General features: G+C 42.1%; 1 protein-coding gene across 2 annotated transcripts; it reads right to left on the bottom strand.

Moving 5' to 3' along the window:
• Positions 1 to 1,750: 1,750 nt before the first annotated feature.
• FAM3B (FAM3 metabolism regulating signaling molecule B) lies at positions 1,751 to 19,710 on the bottom strand. 2 transcript variants are annotated; one of them, XM_065421143.1, is made up of 8 exons: positions 19,674 to 19,710; positions 11,662 to 11,805; positions 9,947 to 10,070; positions 8,475 to 8,533; positions 5,423 to 5,473; positions 4,754 to 4,841; positions 2,784 to 2,916; positions 1,751 to 1,948 (listed from the first exon to the last, which is right to left on the bottom strand). In XM_065421143.1, exons 1-8 carry the CDS (start codon positions 19,690 to 19,692, stop codon positions 1,859 to 1,861), a joined length of 708 nt encoding a protein of 235 aa, XP_065277215.1. In that variant the 5' UTR covers positions 19,693 to 19,710; the 3' UTR covers positions 1,751 to 1,858. The 2 variants fall into 2 exon arrangements, with proteins under 2 accessions (XP_065277215.1, XP_065277223.1); XM_065421151.1 differs by lacking the exon at positions 19,674 to 19,710 and adding an exon at positions 18,633 to 18,719.
• Positions 19,711 to 20,371: the final 661 nt, after the last annotated feature.

Below are 20,371 nucleotides of genomic sequence, written 5' to 3'. Positions count from 1 at the left end.
GTCAGAAGAACACTTTGTATATGTGAGCAGAGTTTTTTAAATAACTTCTCACTGTACTGGACCTAGGTGCTGATTGGGAGCCAGAGAACTGGAACGCAATAAGGGGGCTGTGTGATTTCTTTTTTGCTTCTTGATAACCAGTGGGGAGGGGAGGGGGGAATTAGAAGCACAGTTTGTTGGTTGGGGAGTTTAACTTCAGTGTTACCCACCAGTCTTGGGAGTATCTGCTCTACCTTGTGCAGCCTGCCCTGTCCTTGGCATTTCCAGTGAGGGCTGCCCCAGGCACCCCAGGTCACATCTCCTGTCCCCGCTGAAGCCCTGAGACTGGGGCAGAGAGGTGTCTCTTCTTACCCCCCCAACCCCCACCAGTCCTGCATGCCCCAAGCTCCCCCAAACCCCCATCACCTCACCCCACTGCCCCCGCCCTCCACATTCTCCCCGCTCACCTGTGTGCGTGCCTGCACGGTTGCTGAGCAGCCCTAGATGGGCCCTTAGAGGGAACACAGCTCACGGCAGCAGCAACACTGGGTCCAGCTCCGGTTTGTCCTTCTCGGGCGATTCCTCCCTGGCACAGTGCTCCTCCTGGCTCCTGTCCTGGGTGTTCCTGGTCGGCCGCCCTGTGCCTTCCAGGCTTCGGGCGGGTTCTCAGCTGCTTCACTATGTGAGGCCTAATTGCTGTAGCCCTTGGAGCTCCAGACACACACACCCTGTTGCTCTCCCTCTCTCATTGCTCCCTCCTGCCAAAACAGAACTTCCTCCTCCTCAGGACAAAGATATAAAGGGGCCATGCTCTCTAAACCCCAAAGGTGATACAACCGCAATTAAACAGCCCTTTCGCCGGAGCCCCATGAACCCGAGTCAGCTGACATGGGCCAGCCGTGGGTTTTTAATTGCAGTGCAGACATACCCTAAGCAGCCCACAAGTGTCAGTAAATCATCTGCCTTACAGTATGAGCCAGCCTCGTTATATCTAGATGAAAACTTCATTACACAAGTTATAGGAATGAGGCCATATTCAGCAGGTGCTACACTGGATCGGATCTGAATTTACTAAGGGGTTTGCCAACAGTCTGCTAGGTGGTTTACAGACAAATATAACGATAATATGTCTGACCTGAGGAGCTTACAGTCTAAACAGGCAACATCCAAACAAAGGAAATGGAAGAGAACCAACACACACAACAGTGACTGAATAGTGAAGCTAGGCATCTATCTTGTAAGTTCCATGACTTTTGTATGAAGTTATTTTGCACAATTTTTTTCAGTAAGTTAAAGGTGTGGGGGGGGGGGGGGAGGGGGGAGCAAACCCATGAAATTTAAGGGTATAGATCAATCAGCATAGAATTCTTGTAAGTGACTCTCGGGTGATTGCTAGAATAGGTTAATCATCAGTACACAAGTACATTAAAAGTAATGGCAATTCAAACTTTTCTTAGGAGATAAAGAATTACCAATTCACTGCATCAGAGTAATCTGTTTCACTGCTAGGGATTCTGTGATAGAAGAAATAGAATTTGGTTTTATATCATGTTACCTCCTAAAACCTAGAGCAGAAAGCACCCTATAAAAAATTCAACTTGCCATTCACAGTGACAATACGGTACCATTTTGATAATCATGGCAGATCTACCATACCATCATACTTACAGACCAGAAAATGGATTATTTTATCTGCACCTGTCATTGAAACAGGCATTTGCTTTCAAACCAATTGCAGAATACAACCTCTGAAGGACAAGTGGTTAAAATTGTATATATGACTTTATTAGTTTATAGCAGCTGTTTAGATGCTTATTGGTTTTATGACTGCAACCATATATAAAAATAATTTATATGACTTTATTAGCAAAATGTAAGATCAGATCAGGTTTACTGGGATACAACCTTCTATCTGGATTTCAGCTGGCCAGCCATCATATCTGTTCTTGCTATTGTCAGAATGGTTGATCTGGTTTAAAATAAAAAATAAAAAAAAATCAACCTTCAGTTTATCGTTTATAGACAGTCATCACTAGTCTGGAAAACTTCCTGCCTCCCTGCGTAGCAAGAGGGAAAAGATATGGGGGCAGGGCCTTGGAAATCATCAGATACACTTCACATTTTGCTGATCTTAAACTGGCACCTCCTCACCCCATTCTCTATTATATAATCGTTCCTCAGAATGTTATAATCCAAGCCCCTTATTGCCCAGAAGACCTCATAGTATAGGACAATGATGTTGAAGTATTTCCTGTAGGTAATTTGTTTCAGTAAGTAACATCCAACAACACTCTGGGAAAGATGTGAAACTATGGATAATTCCAATAATCTTTGGCAAATAGAATAGTTAGAGAAATCTGTGGAAACTGAGCTGGGCCAAGCATATCGATTTCTTTCCCCTCCTTGCATCACAGAAAGATGACTGTACGAAACATTTAAATGAAAATACCACTGCTATAAGGAGAAGTTCTGATACAGAAATTATTCCTGTTAAATTTTCCTCAAGTCTGAGGAGGCCAAGATTTTCAAAAGTGACTTGCGATTTTGGGCATCTCCCTGCCTGGGTGTCCATCTTGAGACTCTTAAAGGGTCCTGATTTTCAGAAAATGCTGAGCACCTGCCCTCCGAAATTCAGACCTCCTTAAAGGTCTCTCAAAAGTTGGGCTTTCAAAAATTGACACACCCTAAATGACTAGTCACTTTTGAAAACTTGTTTCCAGAAAGAAGTCACAAACACAAGGTTGTGAAGGGTTTGTGAAAATTATAGTTTTAAAAAACAAAACAGAAAACAAAATAAACCCTACCTTTTCTTTTTGAATGTCATCTGGTAGATTGAAACCTTTGGCAGCGATAAAGGCCCAGCTTGACCTGAACTTCATGTTCCATATTTCTTCACTGCCAAGCTCTGCTATTGCTTTTTTTGCACCATCGTTTAATCTAGTAGAAGAGTTGAAAATTTAACATTGGCGACTTTGAAATTCAGAACTTTAAAAATAAGTTACGTAAAAAAGAATATAGTCTGTTGATATTTTATGGTGTAATTTCTGATTTCTTATTAATGAATAATTTTTAAAGCCTTCCTGTATCTTCTACTGGAGAACTGTCCAGTAATGTGCCATAAAATTCATGGAACCAAATTCTACCCCCACCTATACCTGTGCAACTCCACCGATGTTAATAAAAGACAATGAGTTTGCACAAGGGAGCAGAGAGAAGAATTCTATGTTATGAGGGATTCTCTCTCTTTTGTACATTTATTGTTGGAACAAATTTCATGTAATCTCAGTGTCTGAGAGGTACAGGCTGTGTTATATATGGGCAAGTGTTGAATGGAACAGCATTAAATGACTGAGAGAAGGAGGTAAGTGATTAAACCTGGTCATAGCTCAAGCTGTAACAACTTTTGCTTCTCAGAAGGTTGCCACCCTGAGTTCATAGAATCATAGAATATCAGGGTTGGAAGGGACCTCACGAGGTCATCTAGTCCAACCCCTTGCTCAAAGCAGGACCAACACCAACTAAATCAGCCCTGCCAGGGCTTAATCAAGCCTGACCTTAAAAACCACTAAGGAAGGAGATTCCACCACCTCCCTAGGTAACCCATTCCAGTGCTTCACCACCCTCCTAGTGAAAAAGTTTTTCCTAATATCCAACCTAAACCTCCCCCACTGCAACTTGAGACCATTACTCCTTGTTCTGTCATCAGGTACTACTGAGAACAGTCTAGCTCCATCCTCTTTGGAACCCCCTTTCAGGTAGTTGAAAGCAGCTATCAAATTCCCCCCTCATTCTTCTCTTCTGCAGACTAAACAATCCCAGTTCCCTCAGCCGCTCCTCATAAGTCATGTGCTCCAGCCCCCTAATCATTTTTGTTGCCCTCTGTCTGACTCTTTCCAATTTTTCCACATCCTTCTTGTAGTGTGGGGCCCAAAACTGGACACAGTACTCCAGATGAGGCCTCACCAATGCCGAATAGAGGGGAACAATCACGTCCCTCAATCTGCTGGCAATGCTCCTACTTATACAGCCCAAAATGCCGTTAGCCTTCTTGGCAACAAGGGCACACTGTTGACTCATATCCAGCTTCTCATCCACTGTAACCCCTAGGTCCTTTTCTGCAGAACTGCTTCCTAGACATTCAGTCCCTAGTCTGTAGCAGTGCATGGGATTCTTCCGTCCTAAGTGCAGGACTCTGCACTTGTCCTTGTTGAACCTCATCAGATTTCTTTTGGCTCAATCCTTTAATTTGTCTAGGTCCCTCTGTATCCTATTCCTACCCTCCAGCGTATCTACCACTCTTCCAAGTTTAGTGTCATCTGCAAACCTGCTAAGGGTGCAATCCATGCCATCCTCCAGATCATTAATGTAGATATTGAACAAAACCGGCCCCAGGACCGACTCTTGGGGCACTCCGCTTGATACCGGCTGCCAACTAGACATGGAGCCATTGATCACTACCAGTTTAGCCTGATGATCTAGCCAGCTTTCTATCCACCTTATAGTCCCATTCATCCAGCCCATACTTCTTTAACTTGCTGGCAAGAATACTGTGAGAGACCATATCAAAAGCTTTGCTAAAGTCAAGGAATAACACGTCCACTGCTTTCCCCTCATCCACAGAGCGTTCTCTCATCATAGAAGGCAATTAGGTTAGTCAGGCATGACTTGCTCTTGGTGAATCCATGCTGACTGTTCCTGATCACTTTCCTCTCCTCTAAGAGTTGTAAGCCATTTATTATTCTAGCACTGGGCTGGTACACAAATGCTTGCTTACCTGCTGCTTCCATCATCATGGGTCACCATCAAGAGAAGTGACCCTTGAGGTGCATTTTTAATGAAAGTAGTCATGGGTCCCGAGAAGTCTGTTGATACAACAAATGATTATTCATTACCCCCATGCCGATGCACAAAACACCATATACTCAGCTTATTGCTACTTTGCAGCTTTGCTTCTCCAAAAAACAGAAGTTACTTATTTTTCTCTAGCCAGATAATTCCCCCATTCCCATGCAGAGGGCCCAATCCTGAAAGGTACTGACTGCGTTCAACTCCCACAGAAGACTGTGAGGGTACAGAATGATCAGCACCTCTCAGGAGCTCTGGAATAAGTAGGAAGAGACAGATTAGACTCAGACTAAGGTCAGAAGGGACCATCGTGATCACCTAGTCTGATCGCCTACAGCACAGCAATCTAGAAATAAAATAAAGGCCTGACGCAATTTAGTTTTTTTCTTTAGTATTAAACTGTGAAGTACTCCAGATGAGCAGAGATAAATCTGTTTTGCCATCTGTTTTATATTAATTACTGATCATTCTTGGAGATCTTTAGCAACTGTCAAATATTTAATTGAAAAAAATACTTTTAGTCCAAATTTCTTCTGTATGGAAAAGTGTCTACAAGAGACCCTCTGCCACTTTTATTTGGTGATACTTTGGCTCTTACCTCCTTCCCACATGTCAAAAAACTCTGTAGATATAACTTTTCCTGTTTTATCTGCAATAAAGAAATAATACACTTTAAATATGGGTAAGGAAAGGGATATGTAAGGGGAAAGTAAACAATGGTTATAACTAAAAATAAAAACAATGAGGAATCCGGTGGCACCTTAAAGACTAACAGATTTATTTTAAATCTGTTAGTCTTTAAGGTGCCACCGGACTCCTCATTGTTTTTGTGGATACAGACTAACACAGCTACCCCTCTGATAACCAAAAATAAGTGCATCTAGTATTTTATATTACGGTTTCAAGTTTTCATTAGTGCCAGATTTCCTTCCAAGTTCCGACAATTAATCTGGGTGTGGGTGTGGGTGTGGGTGTGTGTGTGTGTGTGTGTGTGTGTGTGTGTGTGTTACTTTATGTTTAAAAGAATAAGTGAATTGTATTATGAACTTTGGTACTTGCATATACACTTTATACTAGTTCCTAACAATGGCTAAGGTTTTCAAGTGGCTGTTGATTTTGGAGGCCCGAATTGAGACAATTTCAATAGCCCTAATTTTCAATGGACAGGTGCTCAGCACTTTCTGAAAAAGCTGGCCTCTTTCTAGTGGCTCAAGTTAGGCTCCCAGACACACTAGTCATTTTAGAAAATCTTGGTCAATAATCACAATTCATTTCATTGTTGTTCAAATGGGCCTATTTTTGAGTTCATGAAACAGATGTAAAACTGGAGGTAATTTTCAAGATTTCAAAATTCTTTGACAAATTCATGGAACATCTTTTTTTGCTAGTAGGAAAACTGCAAAACCAGTAACCAATTTTCATGTTACGCTTTCAAATGCCAAACTGAGTCAGGCATTTATCAGTTACATAAGACACACACGTCCAGGTAGAGGAGGATGCTTTCCTTTGGAGCACTGTATGCTGCCACTCAGTGGGAAGATTTGGCAATTGCTGCCCTCTTTCTGGCTCATCTTGGCTCTCATCCTTGGCAGGATCATAGGGGAGGGGGAAGTATCTTAAAAGCACAGGACTCTGTAAAAGTTTATTTTCCACAATTCAGGAGGCAGAGTCCAGAAGTGGAGAAATAACATTCCAGACGTGGGCCTCTCCTGAGCAGAGACCAGAGATCACACCAAACTGAGGATGCTGGATTTTACTGTGCTTGTATGTGGAATATTGCTTTTTTCTCTCTGTGTTGTTAATCTTGGTTTATAATTTTCTCTTCCTTAACAACAAAAACTGTTCATTCAGAAAAGAAAGGGGACAGCAATGTGAATTAACATATTAAAGTGATGCTACAAAAAAAAAAAGTGTTGGAGAGGTTTAATTAATTAGAAAATATGCAGAGGATGTTTTACTGTATTGAAATGTTAGATATGTCCACTTTTCTATCTGAACCAGTGGATAAAAGAAGCAAGATAATTAAGGAGTACATGTGAATATTTGTTTAGCCAGAAACTACCTCTCAGTGGAAGGATGGAAGATATTCTATTCTGCAATATTTTCACAGATTTTAAGGCCCGAAAGGACCACTGTGATTATCTGGTCTGACCTCCTGCATAACTCAGGCCACAGAACCCCACTAAATAATTTCAACATCAAATCCATAATGTCTGTTTAAGTTGTAGCAGATCCTTCAGAAAGAGATTTAGTTTTGATGTAAAGACTTCAAGAGAATTCACTATATTAGTAAGTAAGTTGCTCCAATGGTTAATTACCTTCACAGTTTAAAATTTGCACTGTATTTCTAGTCTGAATTTGTCTAGTTTCCAATCACTGGATCGTGTTATGCCTTCTTCTGCTAGATTAAACAGCTGTCTCTTCCCCATGAGGTACTTGAAGACCACAATGAAGTCACCTCTTTTCTTGGATAAACTAATTAGGTTCAGCTTTTGTAGTCTCTCATTTAAGATTTGCTGCTCTCAAATCATTCATGTTGCTCTTTTCTGAACCCTTTCCAATTCTTCAACATTTTCTTTAAGTGTAGACCCCAGAGCTAGACACAATATTCCAGTAATGGTCTCACTAATGCCACGTACAGAGGTAATAGCACCTCCCTACTCCTACTTGATATTACTCTACTTATACCTTCAAGGATCATGATCACGCTCTTAACTACAGTCTCACACAAAGAACTCATGTTCAGTTGGTTGTCTACTGTGGTCACTAAATCCTTTTGATTTTTTTTTTTTTTAAATAGAAAGTAAAAATGCAAGATAAGTTTGATGACAAGGAAATGAAAATTTTGGACCAGCTCCTCAGCTGGTATAAACAGGATATCTCCTTCCTCATTGGAGCCACACTAAAGTACACAACTTGGTTCTTTGCTTACTCACTTGGAAGGTAAATGGATGCATAAACAGAACAAAACTTTTTTTTTTTTATATTGCAACATTTTTGGGTTAAAGTAAACACCACACTACATCTGAGCTTGTTTTCCAGACTCAGGACTCTTATTCCTCACAGGAGGGGCCACTATTAAATATACAGCACCTCATCCTAGTTATTAGAGAACTAAGAAATTTCTTTTATGTGACATGCAAAGTAATTCTGCTCTCTCCAATTTAAAATCCAGGGCCACTTGTCCATTCTCATCCACTGAAAATTTAACAAGCTTTTTTGTTTGTTTGTTTGTTTGTTTTTGTTTCCCCACTATTCTAAGATTTTTTTCTTCAAGTGCTTCTTTTTATTGTTGTTAAAGCTGAGATTAATTTGAATCGGATAAAACTAGAAAGTTACCAGCTGCTGCTGTTTAAGGAAACAGAACTCCTCTAAGGCAGTGAAAGATGTGAATGCGGCAGTCTCTGTACTACTGCCACAGAGAAGGCTGTGGTTTTCAGTCATTCATACATTGCAAGGCCACTCTAAAAGCGACTAGGAGTGACAGACAATTATTGTGCTTCGTTACTCTACTTTCATAAGTGTCCAATAGAGAGGAAATGGTAGTTTAAAAAATATAGAAGGAAGACTGTTAGACTGCATCTCAGACATGCAAAATCATTTTTCTTAGTGTACTACCATTGTCCCCATAACATTCTTTTCTTACTTACAATTCACGATGGCAATGTTTATACCTCTTCCAACATTACCCTTCTGTTCACTTATGAGCCTGAAATTGAAATAAATACACCATCAGTCAGGAATTGTACTTCCAGAAGGGCTGTGATATTTACCTATGCAAAGTCATTCCTGGTATTCTTGTTTTTAGGTTAGTCGTTTAACTGAGGAGTCTGCTGAAAGCAATGGAGCCATGTCTTAAAAATCCATGGCACATTGGACAGTTTCCTCCAGAGAGCCCATAATGAGTCTAGTTCAACACTGTAGCCTGTACAAGTGCAGCACAAGCAGAGTAAAAATAATGCCAGAGAAAATCATTAGTTTTGCAGCATCATTCCATGCAGATTTATAGAATAGGCCAGTGTATCTTCACAACAACTCTACACCAAGATTTTCAAAAGTGACTATTGATTTTAAGGGCCTCAGTTTTTGAGTCCCTAACTTGAGATACTGTAAAGAGGCCTGATTTTCAGAATGCACTGAGCATCCAACCTCTGAAAATTAGGCCCTTTTACAGTGTTTCAAGCTGTGCATCCGAAACCTGAGGCACCCACAATCATTAGTCACTTTCGAAAATCTTGGCCCAAAGCAGTTTATATGAACAAAAGAGAAAAGCCAAGATGCAAGGTTAAAAAAAAAGTTAGAGATAGAACAGAAAGACTACTTTAGTGATACAAGCACAGAGAAAACAAAATGACAAAGTAGACTAACAGGAAAAAATCTAAAGTGTCAAAAGAAACAGAAGTATACTTTCAGAATACATACAGCGAGGGAGATTGGAAAGATGCAATGGAACAGAGAAAGTTAGGTGGGGTTTAGTGTTGGTAATGGGCTAAAAAAAGGGTGGGGTTATTCTCTACACAGATGGAACAGAATTATTCAGGGTTTAAAGTTATAAGAGATCCAAGAGTTGACACAATGAAGCCAATCATGTAGTCAGAAGAGACAATTAAAATGTCAGGGGTGTGTCAGCTGCACAGAAAGAAGGACACCGAGTCAAATTTTTGCCCCAGTAAAGTCAGTGAAAATTTTGGCACGGACTTCAATGAAAACAGCATTTTGACACAGTGATGAGAAAGAATCCAAAGGGAGAAAACACATGGATCAGAGGTAACAAAATTGATGAGGATTTAAAAAAAGTTTAGAATCATTAAATTAAAAATCCCAACATCTAAATGAATCCCACCTCTGGATTTCCAAGCGTGCCTCATTTGCTGTGTGACTGTCCTAGAATCACACCTATACTTTACAGAGGAGGTGGTTTCTTGCTTGAGGGACTTCAGGAGCATAGCATGGTAAATAGTATTGAAAGGGGAAAACCCCAAGACTGGTGGTATTGTGTTACAAAGTTTGCATTAATCCAAGAAATGTCTCTTAATAATAAACATTTAGTCTGTTGCTAAACCAAAATGTCCCTATTACTCCAGGCAGTCCTTGCTTCGACTTAAAGTAGACTGGTACTTACAGCTCATCTTCAAAACAAATCTTGGCAAACTTTTCCTTGCCACCACCACTGAGTAATCGATAAGCATAGCTCCCAGGTGAGCACGGAGACCAATGGTCACATTTCTGTCTTTTGGGGGGTGGCGCTGTAGTGAATAGGAAAGCAGAACATGCTTTGTTTGAGCACTATGTAAACACCATTCATATACCAAAATGACCAATTAATTAAACACCGCAGATTTATATGAGCTTGAAATTGGCACCTGCTTGCCAAATGAGGGTAGAGCGGAAAGAGGAATTTGATTGGGGAGAATGGGTCCCAGCAGTCCTCTGAGATGATCTTTCGACCAGTGTTCTAGAGTACTGCAAACGTAGACAACTGCTCAGACAAACAAGTTTGGTTACAATTTGCAGGAGATAATGTTGCTCGTTTCTTGCTTACAATGTCACCTGAAAGTGAGAACAGGCATTCGCATGGCACTTTTGTAGCCAGCGTTGCAAGGTATTTATGTGCCAGATGTGCTGAAGATTCATATGTCCCTTCGTGCTCCAACCACCGTTCCAGGGGATATGTGTCCATGCTCATGATGGGTTCTGCTTAATAACGATCCAAAGCAGTGCGGACCAACACATGTTCATTTTCATCATCTGAGTCAGATGCCACCAGTAAAAGGTTGATTTTCTTTTTTGGTGGTTCACATTCTGCAGTTTCTGCATCAAAGTGTTGCTCTTTTAAGACTTCTGAAAGCAAGCTCCACACCTTGTTCCTCTCAGATTTTGAAAGGCACTTTGGATTCTTAAACCTTGAGTCAAGTGCCGTACCTGCTTTGCGTTTTGTCAAATCTGCAGTGAAAGTGTTCTTAAAATGAACATCATGTGCTGGATCATCATCCGAGACTGTTCTAACATGGAATATATGGCAGAATGCAGGTAAAACAGAGCAGGAGACATAATTCTCCCCCCAAGAAGTTCAGTCACAAATGTAATCAACACATTATTTTTAACGAGCATCTTCAGCATGGAAGCTTGTCCTCTGGAATGGTGGCCAAAGCATGAAGGGGAATACGAACGTTTAGCATATCTGACGCATAAATACCTTGTAATGCTGGCTACAAAAGTGCCATGTGAACTCCTGTTCTCACTTTCAAGTGACATTGTAAATAAGAAGCGGGCAGCATTATCTCCTATAAATGTAAACAAACTTTTTTATCTTAGTGATTGGCTGAACAAGAAGTAGGACTGAGTAGACTTGTAGGCTCTAAAGTTTTACATTGTTTTGTTTTTGAGTGCAGTTATGTAACATTTGTAAGTTCCACTTTCACAATAAAGAGATTGCACTACAATACTTGTCTGAGGTGAATTGAAAATTATTTTTTATCATTTTTCCCGTGAAAATATTTGTAATAAAAATAACAAAGTGAGCACTGTACACTTTGTATTCTGTGTTGTAACTGAAATAAATATATTTGAAAATGTAGAAAACATCCAAAAATATTTAATAAATTTCTATTGTTTAAGAGTACGATTAAAACTGATTAATCACAACTGATTTTTTTAATCACAGTTTTTTTGAGTTAATCGTGTGAGTTAACTGTGATTAATCGACAGCCCTCTTAGGAGAGCAACACAACCAATTATTCAGTAACTAACAACCCATTTGCAGGTTAAATTACAAACACTGTGCTTCACTTATAATATACTGCATATTAGTAGAAAAAAAGTCATGTGACCACATACCCTTAAGTACTGGTTTCTCTCCAATACTCTGAAGATTTTCGATAGCTGATGATAGCGAATCTTCAGGTACGATATCTGCAAACAGGTATCCCAAATACCAAGCACACACTGATGCTAACATAAGTCCTGATAACTTCACAAGGTCTGATAAGAAACAACAAATCCATTATTTAATGCGAAAAAAGGCAGCATGTGATAAGAAGTCTACACAGGGCTACTAAAAATATAGTATCTTCTATGGCGCTGCTACACAAATACAGTACTTTGAGAGCATGAAATTCAGTCCTGATGCACAGGCATTCCACACCACTGGAAATCTTTGGTGGGGCTGCAGACAGAGTGAGCGCGGCAGTCAACAATGACAACCCCTTCCACCTCTAAAAAAAAAAAAAAAGTCTTAAAACACAACTAACAGCAAAAAACCCCATTCTATCCCCAAGCAGAGGTTTGACCCTGGAAAAGGAGACATGCCAGAGATTCCATGAAATCATCTAGAGACTTAGCTATTGTTATCCATTTTAGATTGGCGGCACCCAGATGCTACAGTGATAGGTGGCAGTTTAAAACCCTACCCTACAGATAGCTCACAGCGGGCTCTTCGTATCCTCTTTGAAATACAGGAGGAGACTAAGCTAGGCCTGAATAGGCAGATATGTAAATAGAGTTGGGGTTCAGATTGAGGGTGGAGTTGTGAAATCTAGATTTGCACACATCTGGAGGCCCAGAAGCCTGCAGAGAGATGTGGAGTGACAGCAGCCACTAGTCCAGCCGCTCTCAATTATACTATAATTTCCACCACTATTGTAGAAGCTATAGTAGTGTCTATATAGGCCAGGAGACAGGTGTGTATTTGCTATGTTTTTGGGAGTGAAGCTGATAAATACAGTCACATTGTACCAGACACTTGGTTACCCCTTCTCCAGAAATAAAAATGTATACCTGGACCTGGAGAAAAGTGTCATACCCCCTTCCCCCATGTTAATAAAATATTACATTTCTATTGCATCTTTCACCCCAAAATGACCCAAGTGCTTCACATTGTGAGTATGTACACTGTGTTCATTAAGGAACTACTTTGACCATCACTGAAATGCAGCCTTTTTGGGGGGCTGGAAGATGGGGAAGGGCCAGGGAAAACATGGGAGCTTTTTTACAATATTCAGCAGTTCAGACAAGAAAATCAGGACTGAACATCAAATTTGAAGATTCTCCTGTCTATTTTTAAGTTTCCTTTCCCAGGAATAAATATGGGATATATGGGTAGTTCCCAAATCAAATTCCTGAGCAAGAAGTTCACAAATTCCCTGTGCTTTAGCACAATCCCAGCAAGCTAGGTCCTGTCTATGCTGGAGTGGTAGGTGGGCTGAGTTTAAAATGATGTAAGTTAAAACAGCATTTAAATAAATCATGTTAAAACATTAGCACTAGGGCTGTACAGGAACCAACATTTCTGTTTCACATCAAATTCTGAAATGCTGAATTTTTTTCATTCTGATTTGCTACGTGGTGTGACAAAGCTCCGACCTTGTCTCAGTGGGTCCCGCGCTTCCAGGCGGATTACGCTAGCCTCAGAGGCTCACTATGTCCCTCCACGTAGCCCTTCTCTCTCTAGGGGCAAGGGTCACAGCCTACTGAGCCATTTTCATCATAAGCCAGCAAGGGAGGTGAGGAGACGCTACCCTCCCTCGCATAGTCTCTGTTGTCTCACAGTATTAATCGAGGAAAGGGGGGGGAGGGAGCTCAGGCCCGCACTCTACTCTGGGCTCCAGCCCAGGGACCCTAATAGTAGCAGCTATTTGTAGCTGACTTTTTGAAACAGGATGGGTACAATTCCCTGGGCCACTTCCCCACAGCAGCCCCCACTTCTTCAACAGGGATAGCTCAGTGGTTTGAGCATTGGCCTGCCAAACCCAGGGTTGTGAGTTCAATCCTTGAAGGGGCCATTTAGGGATCTGGGGCAAAAATCTGTCTGGGGATTGGTCCTGCTTTGAGCAGGGGGTTGGACTAGATGACCTCCTGAGGTCCCTTCCAACCCTGATATTCTATGATACTTCACCCTTACCTCAGGGCCTCCTTCCTTGTGCCTGATGGGTTTTTCCTGCCCAGTTTCTCAGGCAGCGCGGCTTCCTCCTACAGCTCCTGACTCATGCCTCTGACTGACTAACTTGGAGGCTTTTAACTAGTTCCAGACAGCCCTTAATTGGCTTCATTTGTCCCAATCAACCTAGCTGTCTCCACTGCTTTCTAGAAGGCTCTTAATTGGCCCCAGGTGTCTTGATTAACCTGGAGCAACTGCCACTTGGTTACCATGGTAACAGGGATTTGTTTAGCCTATGGCTAACATACCTGTTTCACTCTACTTTCCTATAGTCATCTGGCCTTACCCCATCACAGTGGAAATTTCTAAATTTCCCACAAAATGGAATTTGTAAAAATAAATAAATAAATAAATAAACCCACCAATTTCAGGCCAGGTGAAACATTACACTTCAATAAAATCAAAATATTTTGTATCCATTTTGACTTTTTATATTATAGTTTAGAATGTAAAATAAAAATTGGAGAAAAAGTCATTTCAAAATGGAAAATTGAAATGTCCCAGTCCACAGAAGTCAAAACAGAACATTTTGACCATAACAGAATGCTTCATTTTGATTTTTTTTAAAAATGAAATTTCATCAACACTGACACATGGCTGAGAGTTTACATTGCAACAAAATGACATTTCTGATGGAAAAAGATTTTGACCAGCTCTAATTAGTATCCAATTTATACAGGTTTTTAACAACTGAGTTAAGCTGCTCATGGTCTATGCTAGAGATGGAGGTAATTAGATATTGAAAAAGAGCTAGTAGAAAACAGGATGTAATTTTTGCAAAATATGTCAAAAATTTACATTTCCAATAAAAAAAATTGTATTGAAAAATTGAGTCAAGTCTTAGTACATTTTGGGTAGCTCTATTTAGCATTCACTGATTGCTAAACCCTAGCGTATGATTTATCTGATTCAACCTGTCTGAAGTTGAAGGGAGTGGTAGAAAAACAAACAATTGAATGGATTTAAGTAATGACAACAGAGGATTCTTCTAAAGTAAAATGTGAACAATGTCAAGAGTTGCTAAGCAGCAAGCTAGACAGGATTCATGGTCACCCTCAAAAAAGTGCAGAAACTCAGTTTCTTTCACCTTTTGCAGATCAAATGTGACACTGAATAGAACTGTCAAAGTGAAAGAGCAGAACTTTGATGAGTTTGGTGATCATGTAAGAGATTTTCATGATCATAAAAAATATTCACACTGTTCTGTTAAGAACCTTGTTCCAGGCTGATTTAGCTTTTTAACATTAGCTTAATTCAAGAGAAGTCTTTTGTTCATTTTCAGCATCCAAAGAAAGGCAAAGGTCAATCAGTGTTTATGCCATTTAAAACAAATCTGAAAAGCAAAATTTTCCACTTGATTAAAAAAAAAAAAAAAAAAAATCTTGCAACCTTCCTTTACACATTACCATAAATGAAGTACAAAATAAGCATTTTAAAGAAATAATTGATGCACTTAGCCTTGGGTATACTCCTCCAGACAAATTTCAACCGACAGACCCACTCTTCGTGATTGTCTCCACTGAAAAATTAACTCAAGTTTTCTATGCTTGAGTATTCCTCTTGAGCTAGCCTAGCCCTAGCGGGAGCAGCCACACACCAAAGTAACACATAACACTTGAGCTAATTTGTCCACACAGGCACAGCACTCACTCGTGTGGCATTACACTTTTGTCTTCACTAACACAAAGATGTGCGGGATGGTGGGTTTTTGTTTGTTTGTTTACAGCTAGATAACAGACAACAGTTATCCCACTGTAAAATCCTAAATACAGACAAAGCACTTATATTGTTTATCTCAAGATACCTTGGATGAGGCCAGTACTATATTCCTGTCTGTAGTTGACGTCACCTAGTTTACTTTTCAATAAAAGTAGTGCCTTATCTCCACCAGGATTTTACAGCAGTATAGCTAACATATTTGTTAGTTATCCTGTGGTAAAAACACACCATTTTTGTCAGTAACGACATAGCTTAAGACTTCTGGGGGCATATCACAGGGTTTTTATTGTTGCAGTTAGCTGAGTTGCTCCATGAATTCTTTCCCAGTGAACTGTGGGAGGACTTTTCTATATTTCCTGGGCACCTGGGAGGAATTGTGGAAAAGTGCTGGAGGACTAGCAGCATTTGAAGGGAGATAACAAGACCACTCTCTAGCGTGGACACAAGTTAGCAGCTGATGAGTTGTGCTAACTCAAGCGTTAGCCTATACCCCCCAACGGGACAGCCAACAAGGGTTAAAAGCACCACCACATTCAAGTTCAGAGTTTGTGTGGACGTGGGACTCAAGTTAGACACAACACTCAAGTTCTATGTTGAGTTAACTTTGCAGTGAAGACAAGTCCAAAGTGTGTCCACATTCACTCACGTTAGCCTAGCTCAAGAGATGCAACTTTAAATAACTCAAGTTAAGGCTATGTCTTCACAACAGAGTTAAGTACTCCAATGGAAATAGAGGAAATAGTAAAGGAAGAACTAAAAGGATCAGAATTGACATTAAGGAAAGATGATGAAACATGAAAAATGACCCTACAAGAGCTATAAGCAGCCATCCTTAGAAAACTGCACTCCTAATTAATGCTACTGAGTTTATTTCTAAATAGAAAAAAGGAGAATATTGTGTCCAAGCTGCTGAAGATACCATCCAAGAATACGAAGAGAAATATCCCGAGGAAGTCTTTGCCATTGGCTCTGGCAATAAAAGTAAAATGAAAAAGATGAGTGAATGTCTCAGGTGGATTCATCCTTAGCTTCTGATATATGAGTGTTCACCACAGTATTTGAACCTCATTGAGGAAGAAGGAATACCTAAACAGTTCTAAAATGCATTGAGATGTTCTTCTGTAACCACCATCAGATTCATTTTGGTTGAAAAAAGGGAACTTAATGTTCCCAGTTTCTCTAAGACATTTGGTAGAATTCTCAAAAAGTTTCTCTCTCCACAGCCACATCCAGCGACCATAAATAATGCTGAAATTTGCATATATATATTATGATAAGGCCTTCGATTAAAAAAAAAAAAAAAAGCACATTTTTCACATGGCACTAGAATTACAAAAGCAAACTTAGAGACTTCAGAGGGTATGTCTACACAGCTGCAGAAGTGAGCCTCCCAGTCCAGGTCGACAGACTTGGGCTAGTGATCTAAAAGAGCTTTGTAGACAGTGCTTTAAAGTTGTGCCTCAGAAAGGAGCCCTCCATAGGCTTCAAAGCCAAAGTCGCAACTTCAAAGCACTGTCTACACAGCTATTTGTAGAGTGCTAATATGAACCTTGCAAGCCCGAAGATGTTGGGCTGGGGGAGTCTACAGAGCCCATGGAAGTCAGATCTACCCGGACAGACACAATATACACCTCTACCCCGATATAACATGAATTCGGATATAACGCAGTAAAGCAGTGCTCCGGGGGGGAGTGGGGGGCTGCGCACTCTGGCGGATCAAAGCAAATTCGATATAACACGGTTACACCTATAACGCGGTAAGATTTTTTGGCTCCCGAGGACAGCGTTATATCGGGGTAGAGGTGTATTATAAATCACTGCAGTCTCAGTGAAAACTTGGCCTGATCTAATTAACTAGGAAATGGAACAACACAAGGACCAAATTGAAAATGATTCCGAGAACCTGTTACTGAGCCAAAATAAAAAGGTCAGAGGTCAAGCCAGAAAAAAGAAAGTGAAAAGTTTCTGATGGAATGTAAAAGTTAAAGATCCAGGTTTCTACCACAAGTCTATATTTGTGAAGGAGGTTGAGTCACAGCTTTTTGCATCAAAATGGTTGAAATTTTTAGAACTAAAAATCACAGAAAAAATAATTGATTTTAGAACTTTAAAAAAAATAGCAAGGGCTCTGCAGGCCTGTCCACCCAGTTGAGCATCAGTCAAGTGTTTCTTATTGTTCAGTTGGGGGTTTTATTATTATTATTAGTTTTTAATTATTGGTTTGGTCAAATTCTGTAATGGACTTGGTGCTGAAAGAGCAAATAAATTAGTCAAAAGTGTAGTGGTGCCTAAAAAAGATACAAAAGAGCAGAAGGCCTAATTAGACGAAGGACTCAGTTATCGCATTCTTATGATTTACTTACATAACTGCAAGCTTGTTAATTTTTCCAATGTGTGCTCATCTCTCTCTCCTTCCCCCCGCCTTCCTCCTCATTTAAAACTAGTCGCTGCTCACTACACCCCCACCACCATGCCACCTGGCACCATGGTGTACATCTTTATGCCTATCACTCCACACTGAACAACAAGGAGAACAATAGCTACACATACATCAGTACCTGTGAAAACCACCTGGCAGTGTATATGTAGCCACACTGTTGCAGGTTTCAGATACATGGACATAAATATTCCCCTGCCCTACCTCTGTTTTCACTTGGGATTTCAAAGTCACAATGTGGGTAAAAGATTTTTCAACTTCGTATTTGTTTGTTTGCACTTTGACTTTGCTCTCTGCTTCTTTGAACATAATGAAGTTCTTTATTAGTTTACACCAGGAATTACAGCGAATAGCAGGAAGCAAAGCCCCACCCATAGTAAGAACACCCAAAAGACTTTATTTAATAACATTAGACAACACCACTATGGCTGACTGTTAAACTGGCCTTTTAAGACCTCCCTCAGCTGCAAAGCTCCACAGTTAGCTGTTTCAATAGCCCTTGCCTCTTGCTGTTCAAATTCAGCAGACAGTCTGTCCATCTCACCCCTTCATCCTGATGGCAGCTTTTACCACTTTGCCTCACAGATATTATGCATTACACAACATGCAGTTATAACTAGGAGGATATTTTTCCTCTCTGAGATCCAACCTACTGAATAAGCCATGCTAGTGTCCATTCAATCGGTACCAAAAGCATATTCTACAGTCATTCTGCACCTGTTGAGATGGTAGTTGAATCTTTCCTTGATGCTGCCAAGGTGACCAGTGTACAGCTTCATGAGTCAGAGGAGCAAGGGATAGGCTGTATCCCCCCCAGGATCAATATTGGCATTTCAATATCTGCTGTGGTAATCTGTCTGTTGGGGAAAATGTCCCTTCTTGCAGTTTTTTTTTTAAAATCACATGTTCTTAAATATGCAAACATCATGCACCTTCCCTAATCAGTCTACCTTGATATCATTGATTCACTAGCTGTTATCTAATCATGAAAAAATATCCCTCTCTGTTGATATACTTGGTGGCAAAGAGATGTGTGTGCTATCACCCCACCTGAGTTCAGTGGGGTTCCAGAACATGACCCCTCGCTCCTCAAAATCCCCTCGCAAATCACCGGTATCCCACAGAACACTGTGCAAATGATCCACAAGGCAGAGAGCCAGGCGGTGCAGGGCACGCTGGGGTAGTTACCTATCTGTGGGGCACTACATTTTACATCAATGCAAGCATTTGTGGTGAGTACATGCACTAACACTGACACACCCGTGCCTGGGCCAATCAAACATGGAAGTGTAGAGGTGGCCAGACGGGGCAGAGAGCGGGTCCCAGCCGGTGCCAGTGTGGCTGGGGAGAGGGTAGACGCCCAGGAGAAGTGCAAAGAGAAGCAGGAATGGGAGTGGGGACGAGAAGCCCCAACACGTCTAATGTCCCAAGCGCCTCCCGTCAGCGATCGGGGGATAAACATCAAGAAGCAGCAACAGGCTTCTTCTCCGGGTCCAGAGCTGGGCTGCCAAGCACACCCGCCCGGCCCGAGGGAAGCAGGAAGCTGAGCCCTGAGCTCTTGCGGCCAGCCCGACACCCCTGCAAGGGGGCCGCGGGGAGAGGGGATCTGCCCGCCCCACTGCCCCACTCCCCTCAGCCCCCGGGAGAAGCGAGCAGCGCCCGCCACCCCTTCCCCGCGCCCGCAGCCTCCAGCCTGGCCCCAGGGCAGGGGGGCAGCCCGCTAGTTCACACTCCCGCCTGTGCGCGGCGCCTACTCACTGCTCCAGCCCGGTCGCATCTTCCCGGGCAGCGGGGCTTCTCCGCGGCGCTCCCGCCGGCCCCCTGCACCTGCACCGCCAAGAGCCCGGCCGCGCCCCGGGCTGCGGGGACAGGAGGGAGAGCGCAAACTCGCCGCACCTGGGCGCCCGGGCGGGCACGCCCCGGGGGCGGGCTGAGTCACATGTGGTAATAGCCGGGCGCCCCTGCGGCGCTGGGAGCGGAGCTTTCTGCCCGGCCAGGGACCGGTTTGCAGCCAGGAGACGGCGCTGCCCCGGGGGGAGCGGCCGCTGGGTAATCGCGGTGCCAAAGGCCGCTCGGCCGCCGGCGCACCCTGGGGGGCTGGGCTGTAGGGCGAAGAAGTGATAGGAGCGCTCCCCCCCCCCCCCGGGGCGTGTACATCCGCCCAGCAGCGCTGCCCGCACTCATCTCCACTGCCAGTGCTTTCGGTTTCAGTCTCAGGAACGCTGCTGTACTTACAACGTACACGACCTTTCCTACAGGAAATGCTCTCTGGTGTGCCCTGGTGGGCTCAACAAGAGATCAAAAGCTTGTCTCGCTCACCCACACAAGTTGGTCACCCACCTTGTCTCTTGAGCAGATGGTGTAGTTTCTTTTGGTATTCCTCAGTGGGATCGGAGGATAGTGGCCTGTAGAATGTGGTGTTCGAGAGTTGTCTGGTGGCAGCCCCCTGTTCATAA

Source organism: Emys orbicularis, chromosome 1, assembly GCF_028017835.1.
Source record: "Emys orbicularis isolate rEmyOrb1 chromosome 1, rEmyOrb1.hap1, whole genome shotgun sequence".
In the NCBI taxonomy this organism is placed as follows: Eukaryota; Metazoa; Chordata; order Testudines; family Emydidae; genus Emys; species Emys orbicularis.
This window is presented reverse-complemented; position numbering and strand designations above follow the sequence as displayed.